The sequence below is a fragment of the Callorhinus ursinus genome, unplaced genomic scaffold (genome assembly GCF_003265705.2).
Source record: "Callorhinus ursinus isolate GAN/ISIS: 27379988/994484 unplaced genomic scaffold, GSC_fseal_2.0 scaffold24, whole genome shotgun sequence".
Lineage (NCBI taxonomy): Eukaryota > Metazoa > Chordata > Mammalia > Carnivora > Otariidae > Callorhinus > Callorhinus ursinus.
The window spans coordinates 14,149,288-14,165,627 of NW_027397086.1; the positions used below are offsets into that span (position 1 = coordinate 14,149,288).

The 16,340-nt window shown below is 41.7% G+C and overlaps 1 protein-coding gene across 7 annotated transcripts in view; it reads left to right on the top strand.

Moving 5' to 3' along the window:
• Window positions 1-16,340, top strand: part of ASTN2 (astrotactin 2) — an 899,232-nt gene that overhangs the window by 741,216 nt on the left and 141,676 nt on the right. For all 7 annotated transcript variants that reach the window (XM_025888498.2, XM_073905829.1, XM_025888499.2 and 4 more), the window contains 2 exons: window positions 10,101-10,234; window positions 11,783-11,931. In XM_025888498.2, coding sequence (XP_025744283.1) covers window positions 10,101-10,234; window positions 11,783-11,931 — 283 coding nt within the window. The remainder of the gene's footprint in view (window positions 1-10,100; window positions 10,235-11,782; window positions 11,932-16,340) is intronic.

Sequence of the window (16,340 nt, forward strand, 5' to 3'; positions counted from 1 at the left end):
GGAAGTCAGGGCACAAAGCTTGGGATTTGGAGTTAGAGGCTCTGCTCTGTTTTGTTCTATCTGGGGGACTCCGGGCACTGTCTTCTTTTCTCTGACCCTGTACTGGCTTGTCGGTAAGGATTACTGCAGACAGTAAGAGCTACAGCATGCACAAGTTGTTGAGAGGCATATGAGAGCGAACAGATGACGGATGCCCTAACACCAGGCTAAAATAAGGATACGCTTAATAGGCGTCTCTTCTCTTCATGCTACACCTCTCTTTCTTCAGAAACCATCCATAGCATGCACAAAGTCTATGAGATCTCTTCTACACAAAGCATGTTAGCTGGCAGGAGTTTTTAAATATAGACTTTATTTTCTTTTGATCAGTTTTAGCTTCCTAGCAAAACTGGGCATAAAGTACAAAGAGTTCCTATGTTCCCCCCACACAGAGTCTCCCCCGCTATCATAATCCCAAATTGCAATGGTGCATTTGTTACAATTGATGAACCTATCCTGACACATCATTATCACCCAAAGTCCACAGTTTACATGAGGGTTTGCTCTTGCTGTGCATTGAGTTTGGACAAATGTATAATGACATGTATCCACCAGCACAGTATCATACAGAATCATTTAACTGCCTAAAATCCTGTGTTCTCCACCTGTTAATTTTTCCCCTCCACCCAGCCCCTGCCAATCACTGATCCTTTTACTGTCTCTGTAGTTTTGTCTGCTAGTAAGAATTTTTATTTGTTTTTAAAGATTTATTTATTTATTTTGAGAGAGTGAGAAAGAGAGAGAGAGAGAGCACATGAGAGGAGGGAGGGCCGGAGGGAGAAGCAGGTTCTTTGTTGAGCAGGGAGCCTGATGTGGGATTCGATCCTGGGACTCCAGGATCATGACCTGAGCTGAAGGCAGTCGCTTAACCAACTGAGCCACCCAGGCGCCCTTGCCAGTAAGAATTTTTAAAGGATCCCAAGCAATATATCTAGGATGGGAAGTTTTAAAAGGGATGGGGAAATTGTGGTCAGTTTTGAGAAAAAGTGAAATCCAGGACACAAATCAGAGGATTACCAGAACCAGTAGTGCTGTGGAGTGTATGTACAAGTTGAAGATATTACAGGTGACAATAAGGCCCAGAGAGGGTAAATGACATACTGAGGTCACATAGCAAGGTAGTCAGAAGAGGTTAGAGTCCCTGGGATTCTGCTGTCTTAGACTTTTCTCGTGCTCTGTATCCTCCTGGGGACTTTTATTCACTCCTGTGGCTGCTATTACATTAAGCCACAGGGCATTGCTGACTTTTGACTTACACAAATGGAAATTACATATGGCATTTTCATTGGTCTATTCCCATGGATAGAGTGAGAGATCACAATATATACACACAATAAAGGTGGAGGGAATCAAGGTGTAAATAACATTAAAAAACATGGGTTGTCTCCAGCAAAGTTTGTATTTGTAGGCTTTATATTTCAGAGCACAGGCTCTAGAGCTAGACTTTCTGGGTTCAAATCCTGACTGTGTCACTGACCAGCCCTATGGCCTTGGGCACAAATGTGAAATGGAACCTAATAATTCTACCTATCTCACAGGTTGTTGGGAAAATTAAATAAGCCGATATATCTAAAGCACTTAAAATTATTGTGAGGAGTAATACATGGAAAGTGTAATAGTGCTCGGCTTATAGTAAGCACTCAATAAATGTTAAGTACTACTACTGACATCCTCTAGTTAGTGAGAATATTGCTTGCTCATAATGGTCGTGACTAAGAGAATGGGCTTTAGGATCAAATGACCTGAGTTCAAGTTGTTCTACCACTTCATAGCTGGTGACTTTGAATAGTCCATTGCATGCTTTGAGCCTCAGTTTCTTCATCTGTAAAATGGGGATGGTAACAGAATCTGCCTCATAAAGGTAACAATAAGATTAAATGAGATAACATGTATTAAAGTGCTTAGTACATTCTCAGTAAGTATTGTTATTATTAGGTTTTTTCCTGTCTAGCAGCATAGCGATTGGTGGCTTGAAGCCAGGTCCAAAGATAGGCAGCCTCATGTAGTGAATGTTATTGATATGAAAAACTTCGTTTATTTTCTGCCAGATGCTTGTGTTGTAAACTTGGACAGGTCTCTTCCCCTCTTTGGGCCTCTTAGTCCGCATAATTGTGAAGGTCAGTATCACTTTTCAGGGCTCTTCTAGATCTGATATACCAGGGATCTGTGACACTGAGTATGTGTGTACGCACGTCAGAGCCTTCTAGCTCCTGAGATACGTATGTAGTCTAAGGTTTCTAATTCCCTTTGGTGGGCTAGTCCCTTATTGCTACCTCCTCTAAGCAGTCTTTGAGGATTGTTCAGAGATGAATTACCTGCTTTCCCAGTTATTTATTGCCATGTAATCCCAGAAATTGTTGGCTAAAAACAACAGTGATCATTTTATTGGTCTCTTTAATGGTTTTGGGGATTGAGCTTCATAGTTTTTACTTGGCTCTTTCATGTGGTTGCAATCGACTGGTGGCTATGGCTGGAGTTATCTCAAAGACTTCCATGCTCACATATCCAACAGATGACCCTGGCTGTTGGCTGGGGCCTCAGTTAGGTCTTTAGGCTGGAATACCTACATGTGGCCTCTCCATGTGGTCTGGGCTTCCTCACAGCATGGTGGTTGGGCTCCAAGAACAAGTACCCCCAGAGACATGATGGGGAAGCTGCCAGTTTCTTAAGGCTTGGGGTCAGAAATTTAAGCAGTAGTACTTTTTTTAAAAAAAAGATTTTATTTTTATTTATTTGACAGAGAGAGACACAGCAAGAGAGGGAACACAAGCAGGGGGAGTGAGAGGGGAGAAGCAAGCCTCCCGCCAAGCAGGGAGCCCGATGCAGGGCTTGATCCCAGGACCGTGGGATCATGACCTGAGCTGAAGGCAGACGCCCAACCATCTGAGCCACCCAGGCACCCCAAGCAGTAGTACTTCTTTTGGTTACAATTATAGAGCCTGGACCCAAGGGGAGAGGACCTAGATCCCATTTCATGATGAAGGAAATGTCAGAGATATCTGGGGTCGTGTTTTAAAGTCACTATCCCTGCCTTCCTGCTCTGAGAATAAGAAGACTTAAGTCAACTAACGTGATTCACTTCTCTCCCCAAATGTGTTCTCACACAGGCTGCTTAAGTATGCAGTCATTGATTTCTAACAAGATGACCAGCTAATCTCATCAATTTCAGGGCACACCAACATTTTTGGTTCTATTCTCAAAGAATGGGGGCTCCAGTCCCTGGCCTTCCAACTCCTGTAACTACCAGGGAAATGAGTGCTTGGCATCTCCTGCAGCCACTACTAGGGAGTATGCTGATGACTGGATGGAAAATGGCCCAGCTAGGGTCTATCCCAGAGGTCCAGGCTGAGCTAGAGACCATTAGTTCTGCCTCCACACAAGCACTGCCATGATGTCCTCTTTAATCCTTCCTATGTTCATCAATCCTAGTCACTTCTGACCAATCAAACGTGTGGCATGGGCTCAGGAATTAGTCTCCCTACAAAGCTAGAATGTCAACCAGGCCCATCTCTTTTCCTCCCATCTTTCTCTAGAGACCTAGGAGATTTTTATTTAGACCCAAGCACTCCCCTGGCAAAAAGCTATCAACCTACTCTCCTCCAAGCAGTAATTCTAAATGTCTTCAGAAGAGATTCTACCTCCATACCCCACCCCAATGTACCTTCAGTGACTTCATGGACATATAGTCTTTTTATGGTGACCAATTGCATTTCTGTCATCTCTTTTGCTAGAAAAGAAAAACAATGGCAAGTGTATAAGTTTAATACCAGACAGAGCATCCTATTACATATCTATGGAATTTAACATGTTTTTGGGACCCTACTGTGTATTGCTCCTTTGCTTAGAGTTGGGGGCAGAGAGATTAGTCAAATATATTACCTTGGCCTGGAGGAGTTCACAGTATAATAAGCAAGAAGGACACATAAATAAACAAATCGCAAGGAAATGTGAAATGGGCAAAAATTTAGTGGAGGTAGAGAAAAAATTTCTCAAGTGTGGCAGGGTCCTGGTGGACAGTTTTCTGGAATTCAGCAAGGAGAAAAAATGGGGAAAGGGCATTTTAGAACAAAGGCACAGCATAAGAGAAGGCTTGGCATGTGCCGGATCCTAGAGTGAGTACAGTGGGGAGAGCCTGGGAGAGGAGCCACGGGCTGAACAAAGGATTTTGAATGTCAGGTTAAGAAGCAGAGGCTTTAACCAGAAGGAGATGGGACTTTGGAGGAGTCGGAGGAAGAAGGTGGAATCAGTAGTGATGTTAGAGAAAGCTGGGAGAGGAGGTGCTGGAAGAGGTGACGTTGGAGCTCGAAGGCTGGTCCAGAGGCTAGGACAATGGCCTAGAGAAAAGGATTGAACATCCATAAGACCAATCTTAATGGTACCGTGGGGATAACAAAATCCATTAAGCTCTGAGTGAAGACTAAAGGGCATCTTTTTGGTCAAACAGACCAAAATCATCTCAATATAAAAAATAACAGACTTGGAATCAGCCTCCCCAGTTTGATTTTTAGTGTAAAAATAGAGTCATTGTAAGTATGGAGTATGGAATTTAATTCATGGGCTTAGTGACACTCTATATTGATGGTCCCAAGTATCTTAATCAAATACAGGAGTATTAAAGTTAAGATTCTGAAGACATTGTCAGAATTTTAGAGCTGGAAGAGCCCCTTTGGTATTCCCACAGCCTCCTGTGTGTATTACTTCATAGCATTTGAACGATAATTGTGGTTCATTGTGATTGTGTCTTCACCATTAAACCGTTGAGTCCTTAGAAGTTAGCTACTACGTCTTGTTCATCTCATTTCTTAGCATCTAGACAGCAGATGGTATGGGGTAGGAAGATCAATGAATGTTCACTGAACTTCCTAAACCTTCAAAAATATATCTTCCGTGTCCTCATTTTAAGATGGAGAAATTAAGGCTTAAAGAGAGGAGTAACTCCGTAATTTAAACTAGGCAAGTTCAAATAAGGAAGTAACCATCAGTCAGAAATGAATCCGAGTTTATTTTGATTGCTTAACATTTTTGTGGCTGTTTTCTCCTCCTGCCCAGTTTGGTTTGCTAGCTAATTAGCTAGAAGTTGGAAGCATTTCTTTGTTATGAAAACCAATGGTCATGCAAATGTCGTCCTTACCCTTGTTTAAGTACAGGATTTGTTTCTTAATTCCCTTCACTGACTCCAAAGCCAGGAGTCAACAATGCCTCCAGTGTAAGGTTTCATTTTCCTCTGAGAACATACACGCACGAGTGCACGCGCGCGCGCGCACACACACACACACACACACACACACACACACACAGACACACACAGGCATACGCACTCGCGGACACGCACAAACCAGCACATCAGCACGTGATCCAAACAGAGCAGCTGAAAGGATGTTTTGGATGAAATCTTGGCATTTATTGTTCCTGTGTGACCTGAGAAGGTCCAGGGTTCCAGGATTCAGATGGACTTCAGTTCAAGTCGCTACTCTTCCACGCTCACTTGTGAATGGGGATCAGACATCCATCTCAAAGGGTAATTTTAGGATTAAATGGAAGAATAGAATCATTTCATCACAAAGTTGCTCTCTCACCTTGGACCAGCCCACTAGCATTTCTGAGCCACTGTATCTGATCTGTCAAATGGATTAGATTAAATGATTTACAGAGTCCCTTGAAGCTGGAACATTCTATGATTCTCTTCCCCTGGGATCTAATTGGATTTGAGATGGGATGTTGCAAGGGCTGGAGACGTAAGGAAAGCGTGATCCTGCCCTGACACAATGCTGGATCCTGCTGCCTAGCCAGGACTCCCTCTTTGATGTAGGCCTTTTATCAGGGTGTGTTTGAGCTCTCTCCAGGGTTTGCCTGGCCATTGCACCAGTCCCCATTCTGTTCCTCATGGTTTGGGAAAGAGCCAGTAGATGTGGAGACTCACAAGCAGGATTTCTTCCCAAGAGCAGCTTGGATGGTGAAACTCACAAAGTCCAGAGAGATTTCCTGTTTTGTTTTCCACAAGCTCAAGCGACTATTGATTACAAAACACACACTCACACAAAAACAAAAACACATACACAAACAAAACAGGATGTTCCCTCTCCTCTCATTGCTAGAGTCAAAGCAGTCTCTTACCATCTGGGTCACTTTCACCCATGGCCCTGGATTTCACCAATATAGTATTAAGCCCTTAGTGCTGGCTAGAGATGTTACAGAATCTTAAGCCGTGAGACATTTTGCACATTAATTTTAGTAAAGGGGAACCTGCAAAGGAAGGGAGAGGAAGATCCATCAGTCAGCATGACCTCATGCGATCCCATTTGGTTCCTGTCCTCATGAGACTCCCCCCACCCGGTGCTGAATAACGGACGTTTGTTTCCAACATAGGTCCTGACTTGTAGTAGGAATAGTGCTGTTACTGTTGTGCTAGACTCTGGCCTACATACTTTATATGCAAACACTGAGAGCGATGCACTTAAAAAAAAAATTCTTATTCACTTGAAATCTGATTTTAACTAGGCATTCTGTATTTTGATTTACTGAATCTGGCAACCTTACTTGGGGTCTACCCCACTGCCCCACATGGTTAAAGAGAAAAGGCCTGTGCTTGTTAGTCACAGAGATCTGGGTTGGGATTCTGCTTCCACTGTTTAGATTGCTGTGCGATTTGGGGAAAATCGCTTCACTGCACTAATTCCTAGATCTTTCACCTGTAAATGAATATAATGATATCTGTATCTCAGTACCATTATGAGAATTACATTTTTTAATGCCCTTAAAACACCTACACTGTGTAACAGGTGCTTCATGAACACTAGCTTTTATTATAATTCTTTTTAAAATTTCTTTAGTCAGTAAACTTAATTCAGGAGAAATTAGATCATTTGTTCATTCCCTAGCAGAGAATATGGGTGAAAATATTCAGCAGGAGTATTGGAGCCTCCTCATCAGAGGCGCTGAGAGAAATGTGGTGGAGGCTCACACGATAGCATTCTTTTTTGTTTGTTTGTTTGTTTTCCTCTAAAAAGCTTTATTGTTTCCATTTGGCCCACGGTTTGGGAAAGGGATCTGGCGTGGTTAAAAAGCTGCCTAGTAGCTTCAGGGAGAGGCGTAGGCAGAAGCTCCTATACCAGGGGGATGCCAGGGAGGGTCCTTAAAGGCTGCTGGGCTCCAGAGGCTTCTAGTTGTGCTTGAGGGTGAGCCTTTCAAAGAGATACTAGCCCAGTCCAGCTGGGCTGGGGGGCGAGGGGGTGGGCAGCCACATGACAAGGTGAGTCAGGTGGTCGCCATCTTCTTGATAAGTTTCACCTCCTCCTCTAGGAAGTGGTTCTCCCGGAAGTCACAGAGCTGGGGGCCTGCTTGGGCAGAACCCAGAGCATGCAGCTCCAAAAGGGCCTGGTTCAGGTTCTTCTCCAGAACCATGGTTCTAGAGTTTTACTCCACCCATCTTGGGAAGGCTTTGGAATGTTTTGGAGGAGGGCATGGCTGCCAGTCTGATTTTGCTTCTTCAAGAGATGTTCAGTGCCTTTGTGTTTCTCCTCAACTAGCAGAAGTGGCCTACACCCTCCAGAGCCACATTGTCGAGGTGGAAAGAGAAGCCCAGAGAGAGGTAGGTGTAGGAGGCCCACAGATGCACATTGACAAGGTGGTTAATGGCAGCCTCCACGTTGATGGAGTTAACTGACAAATCTAGAAACTCTTGTTTGGCAATGAGCTAAGCTCAAAATACAACGTTGGCTGGTCCCAGAGACGGGGTGGCTGAGCAGATGGTTCTGAAGGTCGTGACTGGAAGAGGTTGGAGGGTAGTCAGAAGCTGGAAGGAGGGGTATCCCTAGGTCTGTTCTGTCTAAACACTATTGAAGCAAGAGACAGATCTGCAGGATGGCTGGGTGCATTGCTATAATAGCGTTCTTGATACACACCTCCCCCTAGATCTGTGCTTTGGGTAGCTAAGGATGTACACCCCAGACCCTCTTTACACAAACATGTTACACCTGAGTCTTGACCATGCATGATGGAAAAAGTGACACCTGGATAACCAGGTGTCCTTGGTTATAGGCAGTACAAAACTTTCATTTAAAAAGTACACAGAGGGGCGCCTGGGTGGCTCAGTTGGTTAGGCAACTGCCTTCGGCTCAGGTCATGATCCTGGAGTCCCTGGATCGAGTCCCGCATTGGGCTCCCTGCTCAGCGAGGAGCCTGCTTCTCCCTCTAACCCTCCCCCCTCTCATGTACTCTCTCTCTCTCTCTCTCTCATTCTCGCTCTCTCAAATAAACAAATCTTTTAAAAAAATTAAATAAAAAGTACACAGAAAGTAACATAAAAAGAAAGGACATAGGATCTGTTACCTGGTAAAGGGGTAAGAGATCAATATTCTCTGAAGTCCCTAAGTTTAAAAAAGAGCTGTCAAACATTCTGAATCCCCAGTGCATTGAAACATCAGTGTAAATGGAGTGACTAAAGCTTGAAGCACACCTGAACCTGAGCATGAGCCTAATGATGTTTTTCAGTGTCCATTTATTGATTCAGTAAGTATTGACTGGATATCTGTGCCTGGTCCTGTGAGAATACTTGCTTGAATAAGGCATGGCCTATACCCTTGGTGTGAGCAGAATCTGTGGATGAGATAGGCAAGGAATGGGACAGTAGGTGTGGTCTAGTGTGTTATGGTGTCCAGGAGAGGAGCATGATTTGAGGCTTAAGAAACTCAAGATGTGGGATTCCCGGAGCAAAGGAATGTTTAAGACAGGAAGAGTGAATTGGAGTATAAGGAAGGGGGGCAGGGAATATTCCAGCAGGGAGAAAAGATTAAAAAAAAAAAAAAACAATGTGACACATTGCAATTATATAGAATGTTGTTTTTTTGTTTTGTTTCTGATGGGATGGGGTAGCTGGGTGATAGGTATTAAGGAGGGCACGTGTTGTGATGAGCACTGGGTGTTATATGCAACTGATGAATCATTGAACACTACATCAAAAACTAATGATGTACTATACAGTGGCTAACTGAACATAAAAAAAACAATTATATAGAATGTTAATCATCATTTAGAGCAAGGGTCAGCAAACTGTGGACCTAGACCAAACTTAGCCTGCTTCCTGTCTTTGTAAATAAAGTTTTATCAGAACACAATCATGCCCATTCATTTCTAGTATTATCTATGTCGCTTTCATGCTACAAGGCAGAGCTAAGTAATTGTGGCAGAGACTACCTGGCCACAAAGCCAAAATTATTTGCTATGTGGCCCTTTACAGAAGCAATTTATTGTCTCCTAATTTAGAGCACTTTCCAGAAGCAGGGGTTTACTATTGGTGGGAATGTTAGTGGTTGCATGAGGGTGGATGGTAGCATACAAGGAAAAATCAGAGGAGTGGTGACCAATGATACTGTGGAAATGGTCAGGAGCTCGAGTAAAGAGCTTCGACTTTATCCTGAGAGCTATGGGGAGCCTCTGAAGGTTTCTACGCAGGGACATAAGATGGTCAGACTTCTGCCAGAAGCAGCATAGCAACAAGTGATAACTACACTTGCTGTGGTAGGCGCCGAGTAGTGTATGGAATCATTGAGTCCTTACATTGTACACCTGAGACTACTATAACGCTGTTAATTATACTTCAACTAAAAAAGAGTTTGGGGGAGGTTTTGGAGCCACACTGTTTTCATCAGATCCCAGCTCCATCACTTACTGGTTGTGAGCCTCAGGCAAGTTACCTCCATGTGCCTCACTTTTCCAATTGGTAGAATGGGAAATGACGATAATAATAATTATAATATCTACTGCATGGGGTGAAGAAGATTAAATAAGTTAATTCAGGTAGAGTACCAGGCCCCAGAGGAGGTTCTCGGTCATTGCTGTTACTGCCGTCCTGCGTCAGTGATCATTCTGCCTGCTGGGGAGAGAATGGTTCAGAATGGGAGAACCTGGTGGCAGAGTGCTAGATGTTTGGGCAAGAGATGGTGTCCTGTGCCTAGGTGGATTGCTATGAAGCTTGGGTCAGCTACTGTCGTGGTCAGTGGGACCTTCACTCTCAACCTCTCCACCATGGTCATCATCATCTCTTCTGCCCTTCTTTATTCCAGGCCTTCAAGAGTGCACTGATGAGTTCCTACTGGTGCTCAGGGAAAGGGGACGTGATCGATGACTGGTGCAGATGTGACCTCAGCGCCTTTGATGCCAGTGGGCTCCCCAACTGCAGCCCCCTCCCACAGCCAGTGTACGTATGTATGGTCCTTCTTCCTTTGCCCACCCCTTTTCATGGACTCACAGTTCTGTCCCGCGGGCCCAGGCCATCGCTTGCTTCTGTTCCCAGAGTGTGTCACCAGATCTCTGACGTCTCTGGAACCTGCCTCCTTTGAGAAAACAGGGAGTTTTGGCAGAAACTGTGTATGGAATCATTGGTTTAGACACCAGCTTTTTTAAATGATGCTCTGGGTTTATCTTCCTCACTCATCTGCTCAGGAGAGGTTTACTGGGCACTGATTACTGTTGGAAATTGGGACCACTGAGATAAAGAGAGCATAAAACCTTTTCAAAGAAACATCGTTTCATGCATTCATTCAACAAATAATTTTTGATCACCTGCTATGTGTTAGACACTGGGGGATTCATCAGTGAACAAGATAGTCTGTGCACTTGGGGAGCTGACCGTTTAGTGAGGGGACAGCTATCAAAGCAAAACAGGAAAATATGATTCAGTTAAAAAAGTTAATAAAAATATGAAAGAAAAACGAAGAGGTGCTAGGAGAGAGAAGAATGGGGGTTGGTGTGTTCGTTGGAGGGGAAGGAATTAGGGAGGCCTCTCTGAAAAGACCTGAATGGGAGTAGTTTTCCAGATGACAAATGGCAACAGTCATGGTTCAGGCAAAAGGAAGAGCATGTGTGAAAGCCCTGATGTGGGAAATTGACCATTTGAGGAAGTTAAAGGAGATCGTCTTGACTGATGGAGCGGGATTAAGACAGTGCTGTGAGGAGCATAGGGGAGTGGGGCAGGGGCCAATGTGGGGGAACCAGAGTCCCTTAACACCCCTCTGTGTGTGTTGGGGAGATTATACTGTAAGATAGTTCTTGAAGAGGTATGGTATTGTGTAGTGGAAAGAGAGAAGGAATCTGGGCTGGGGACAAGCAAAGTTACTACCATCACGGTTCTGTCCCCAACTTGCTGGGTGATTTTTTGCAAATTATTTTCCTTTTCTGGGCCTTACTTCCCAATCTGTGAAATGAGGTGATTGCACTTCCCAGCCACTAGGGACCTTTCCAGTTCTAACCTTCAATCATTCTACTACGTCTTACCTTGTAAAAGGGTTTTCTGGGACTCCTGCCCCCTCTGAGGGAGTATTGATTTGAGGATATTAAAGAGTTGACTGATCTGTTGGACTGGAGAGAATGGCAGGAAGGTTGAGGCTACTGTGTTGGAAGGCGTTGTCAATTTAATTGACGATGAAGCATCGCTGGAAGTATGGTTTAGACAAACGGGAAGCTAATCAATTTTCTGTGAGCATGTATTGTGTGCTTGGGTTAATTTACTGGCTCCCACACTAATCCTGAAATGTAGCTGTTCTTAACTCTGTTTTATGGACAATGAAGTGGAGGCTGAAAGAGGTATGATGAATTGCCAGAGTCCATACAAAGGCTTGTTGGTGGATTGAAAAGGGATTTGAGCCCAGCCTGAATCCTGTGCTTTTAATCTTGAGACCTTCAGACTCTTTGAGGGCCCAAACAATACTGCTGGAGAACAACCAGTCTTCCCTGTCACCCTTTTTAGGCTTCGTCTGTCCCCAACAGTAGAGCCCTCCAGCACAGTGGTCTCCTTGGAGTGGGTGGATGTTCAGCCAGCTATTGGGACCAAGGTCTCCGACTATATTCTGCAGCACAAGAAAGTGGATGAATACACAGATACGGACCTCTACACAGGTAAGTAGAAAGACCATGACTTCCCATTTTGTTGGGATAATGTGACAGAGGAGAGAAATGGATTTTCTAAGTGCCTTTGGAGGCTTACTGTCATCTGACATGGGAAGGCATTTGAGGTTTCGTTGTTTAGTGATTGTCACCTGGTGCCCATGCCTGTGGGGTTTTGTTTTGTTTTTCATATGATTTTCAGTAGGGAATGATAGTAAATTGTAGCTGAAAGAATTTTTGATTCTCTGAGTTCAGTCCTCAAAGTCCTCTATCAAAGGGTTAGTTAATTCAGAAGAGAATTTAACCTTTTCTGCTTGGAAAGGCCTACAGGTCACATGTTTGAATACCTGAGTCTGAAATATATTCTCTCTGGGACTGAAATCAAGAAACTCAAGGAATTGCCTTTTCTAGTGAAACATATTATTTCTAGTGAGATAGTTTTGTATTCAGTGCTGAGGAAGAGGGAACTGGAAATGATTCAGGCACACAGAAGAAGATGATAAAAAGGACTCCTAAGAATGCTGCACTTGGTTGTAACTCCTGAGTGCTCTGAGTTCTGGATGTCTGACATAGCCGAGAAGCTGTGCTGTCCTGGAGCTGGGCTCTGTGGGGGCTGGTGTTGCTCTCAGGCAGGCCAGGAGCCTGGGTCTGTGGTAGTCAGCCTGGTGCTGGGACCAAGTGGAGCCTGGGCCCCGGGGACCAGGAACTGGCAGGCGCCAGGATGGGTTGGGAGCCTGAGTTCATGGGAGCCCGGTGCCATGGAAGCTTCCGGGGCCTTGATAGCTGGTGGCCCTAGCCAGGGGCCTGGGGTCCTAAGAGTCTGCTGGGAGCCACCTCCATCCAAGGGAGTCAGCCCCATGCTGGAACAGGGTAGCTACGGGGTTTCTAGTGAAGTCAGGCCCACACTTCTCTCTCCCTCCACAGGGAGGGTTACGATAGTGGATCTGTCTTTCCTAACCTGCTTGATAGAGCTTTTCCTATTTTTGTGCTTCACCCAGGTGCTATAATCCCTTACCTAGAAACCTTAGTTCTGTGGAGGTATTTTTCTGCATGGATAGTTGTTGAAATTTATTTTGGGGGGATCAGGGGGCGAAGGAACAAATGCCGATATTTTTCTAACTTCACTCTACAAATGATTACCAGCCTCATTTTACAGATCAAGTAAGTGAGTCCCAAAGAGGGTATGTGACTTTCCCAAATTCCTACAACCAGTACCTGGTGGAGCCAGGCTTTACAATCAGGTCTGACTCCCAGCACAGTACTCATTCTTTATGTAACATCATACTTAATGATGAGAGACTGCTCATTTGCTGAGAGATTTTTTTTTGTTTTAATTAGAAATGGGTGTTGAATTTTCTATTGAAATGATCATATAATTTATGTTTCTTAGTTTAATATGATAAATTACATTAAAAATATGACAAATTACATTGGTCGATTTTCAAATGATAAAAAAAAGCCTCACATTTCCAGAACAAATGAATTCCACATGGTCATGATGCATTATCTTTCTTTTTTAATACATTGTTGGATTTGATGTGTTAAAATTTCGTATAGAATTTTTGCATCTATGTGGGAGATTCTGATCTATAGTTTTCTTGTAATACTTTCATCTGTTTTTGTTATCAGGGTCAATGCTGGCCACACAAAATAAATTGCAAAACATTTCCCCCCTTTTCTGTTTTCTAAAAGAGTTTGGGTAGAATTAGTAATATTTCTTCTTTAATTATTTGGTAGACTTCACCAGTAAAATAATCTGGGCTTGGAGCTTTCCCAAGAAGGTTTTAACTATCAATTTAATTGTCTGATTAGATATAGGGTTATTCAAGTTACAGCTTGTATGTTTCAAGGAATTTGCCAATTTCATATAAGTTACAAAATTTACTGTCAAGAGGTTTTTGGTAACATTCTATAATTCTAATATCTATGGAAACTACAGTGGTATCACGGCCTCATTCTTGATTTTAGTAGTTTACCTTATCTTTTTTTTTTCTGATTGATGTGGCTTGGAGGTTATGTAACTTATTTACCTCTCAAACCAATCAACTTTCGTTTCATCAGTTTTCACTATTGTTTTCTGTTTCACTGAGTTCTGTTGAGATCTTTATTTCTTTTCTTTGCCTGACTTTGAATTTAGTTTGCTCCTCTTTTTTCTGGATTTTTAAGGTAGTAGCTGAGGTTATTGATTTGAGATTTTTCTTGTAATATAAGTATTCCCCCCCAACTACTGCTTTAGTGGCTTACCAATATTTGATAAGTTAAGTTTTCATTTTCATTCAGGTCAAAATGTGTTCCAATTTCCCTTTTGTTTTCTTCTTTGATTTATGGGTTCTTTACTGTTACTTATTTAATGTTACTTATTTTCCAGTATTTGGGAATTTTACAGACATCTTTTTGTTTTTGGATTTTAGTTTGATTTCACTGTTTCAAAGAACATAATCTTTATGACTTTAATCACTTTAAATCTATTGAGATTGGTTTTATGGCCCCGAATCTGGCCTGTCCATTTTAAGAGAATGTGTATCCTTCTATTTGTGGATGGGATATTAAAATAAATGCCAACCAGATCAAATTGGTTAGTTATGTTTTTCAAATCTTCTAAATCCTTTCTGATTTTCTGTTTTGTTATATCAATACTTGAGAGAGTGGTATTGAAACCTCTGACAATAATTGCAAATTTATCTGTTTCTTCCTATAGATCTATCAGTTTTTACTCCATGTATTTTGAAGCTCTGTTATTAAGGGCACAAAGATTTAGAATCACTAGATCCCCTTGATGAATTGATCCCTTTATTACTGTGAAACTGTTGTCTATATTCTTGTTATATTTTTTGCTCTAAAATCTACTTTGTTATTGATACAACTACTCCAGCTTTCTTCTGATTAGTGTTCGATTGCTCTAACGTTTTCCATTCTTTTACTTTTATATTATTTGTGTCTTTATATTTAAAATGTATTTCTTGTAGGCAACATATATGTAGATCTTTTTAATTCTTTTTTTTAAATCCTGTCTGATATTGTTACCTTTAACTTGTAGTATTTAAACTATTCATATTTAATGTGTTATTTTTGTGGTCAAGTTTATCATCTTGCTACTTGTTTTCTATTGTCCCATCTTTCTTTTTTCCCTTTTCTTCTCTTTTTCTATCTTTTTTTTTTTGGATTGGGTGTTTTTATGATTCCATTTTATCTCCTTTGTTGACTTATTAACTCTAAATATTTTTATTTTATTTTATTTTAGTGGTTGGTTTAGTGTTTACATATGCATATTCAAGTTTTCACGGTATACCTTTAAAGCTATTATACCACTTTATAGTATGGGAACCTTATAATAGTATACTTTTATTTCTCCCCTCCTAGCCTTTATTGTCATATATTGCACATATATGTTTCATAATTAAATGTTATTGTTTTTCCCTAAATAATAAATTATATTTTAAAGATCTTTAATAAGAAAAATAATTTTTTTTTAAAGATTTTTATTATTTGACAGAGAGAGATACAGTGAGAGAGGGAACACAAGCAAGGGGAGTGGGAGAGGGAGAAACAGGCTTCCCGCGGAGCAGGGAGCCCGATCGGGGCTCGATCCCAGGACCCTGGAATCATGACCTGAGCTGAAGGCAGACACTTAATGATTAAGCCACCCAGGCACCCCGAAAAATAATTTTATTTTTTAAGAAAAATAATTTTATATATTTACTCATGTAGTTACCACTTTTGCTGCTCATCACTCCTTCACATACATATTTTCATCTGATTTAATTGTCCTTCTGTCTGAAGGATGTCTTTTTCTATTCCTTATATTTCAGGTCTGTTAGTGATTGATTCTTTCAGCTTTTGCTTTTAGAAGTTATTGCTGGGTATAGAATTCTAGATTGACAGATTTTTCTTTTAGTAATTTAAAAGTGTTGCTCCTCTGTCTTGCTTGCATTGTTTGCATTGAGAAATCTGCTTTTATTCCTATCTTTGTTCCCCTGTACATACATACCATTTTTGTCCTGTGGCTCTTTCTAAGATCTTCTCTTTAATACCAGTTTTGAGCAATTGTATTATTTTCTTGTACTTGAGGTTCATTGAGTTTCTTGGATGTGTGGGTTTATAGTTCTATCATATTTGGAAATTTGGGGACCATTATTTTTTAAAATATATATATTTTTCTTTCTGACCATCTTTCTTCTCCTTCCGTGATTCCAATTACATGTATTTTTTGGCCATGTGAAGTGATTCTTTTTATTTTTTAAAATTATTTCTTCTTTCTTTGTTTCATTTTGGATAGTTTCTAGCACTAGGTCTTCAATAACTTCTGCAAAGTCTAACCTATTGTTAACCCCATCTGGTGAATTTTTCATCTCAGACATTATAATTTTCTCAGTTTGGGTCTTGTTAATATATCACATACCTTAACGTTTTTGACATATGGA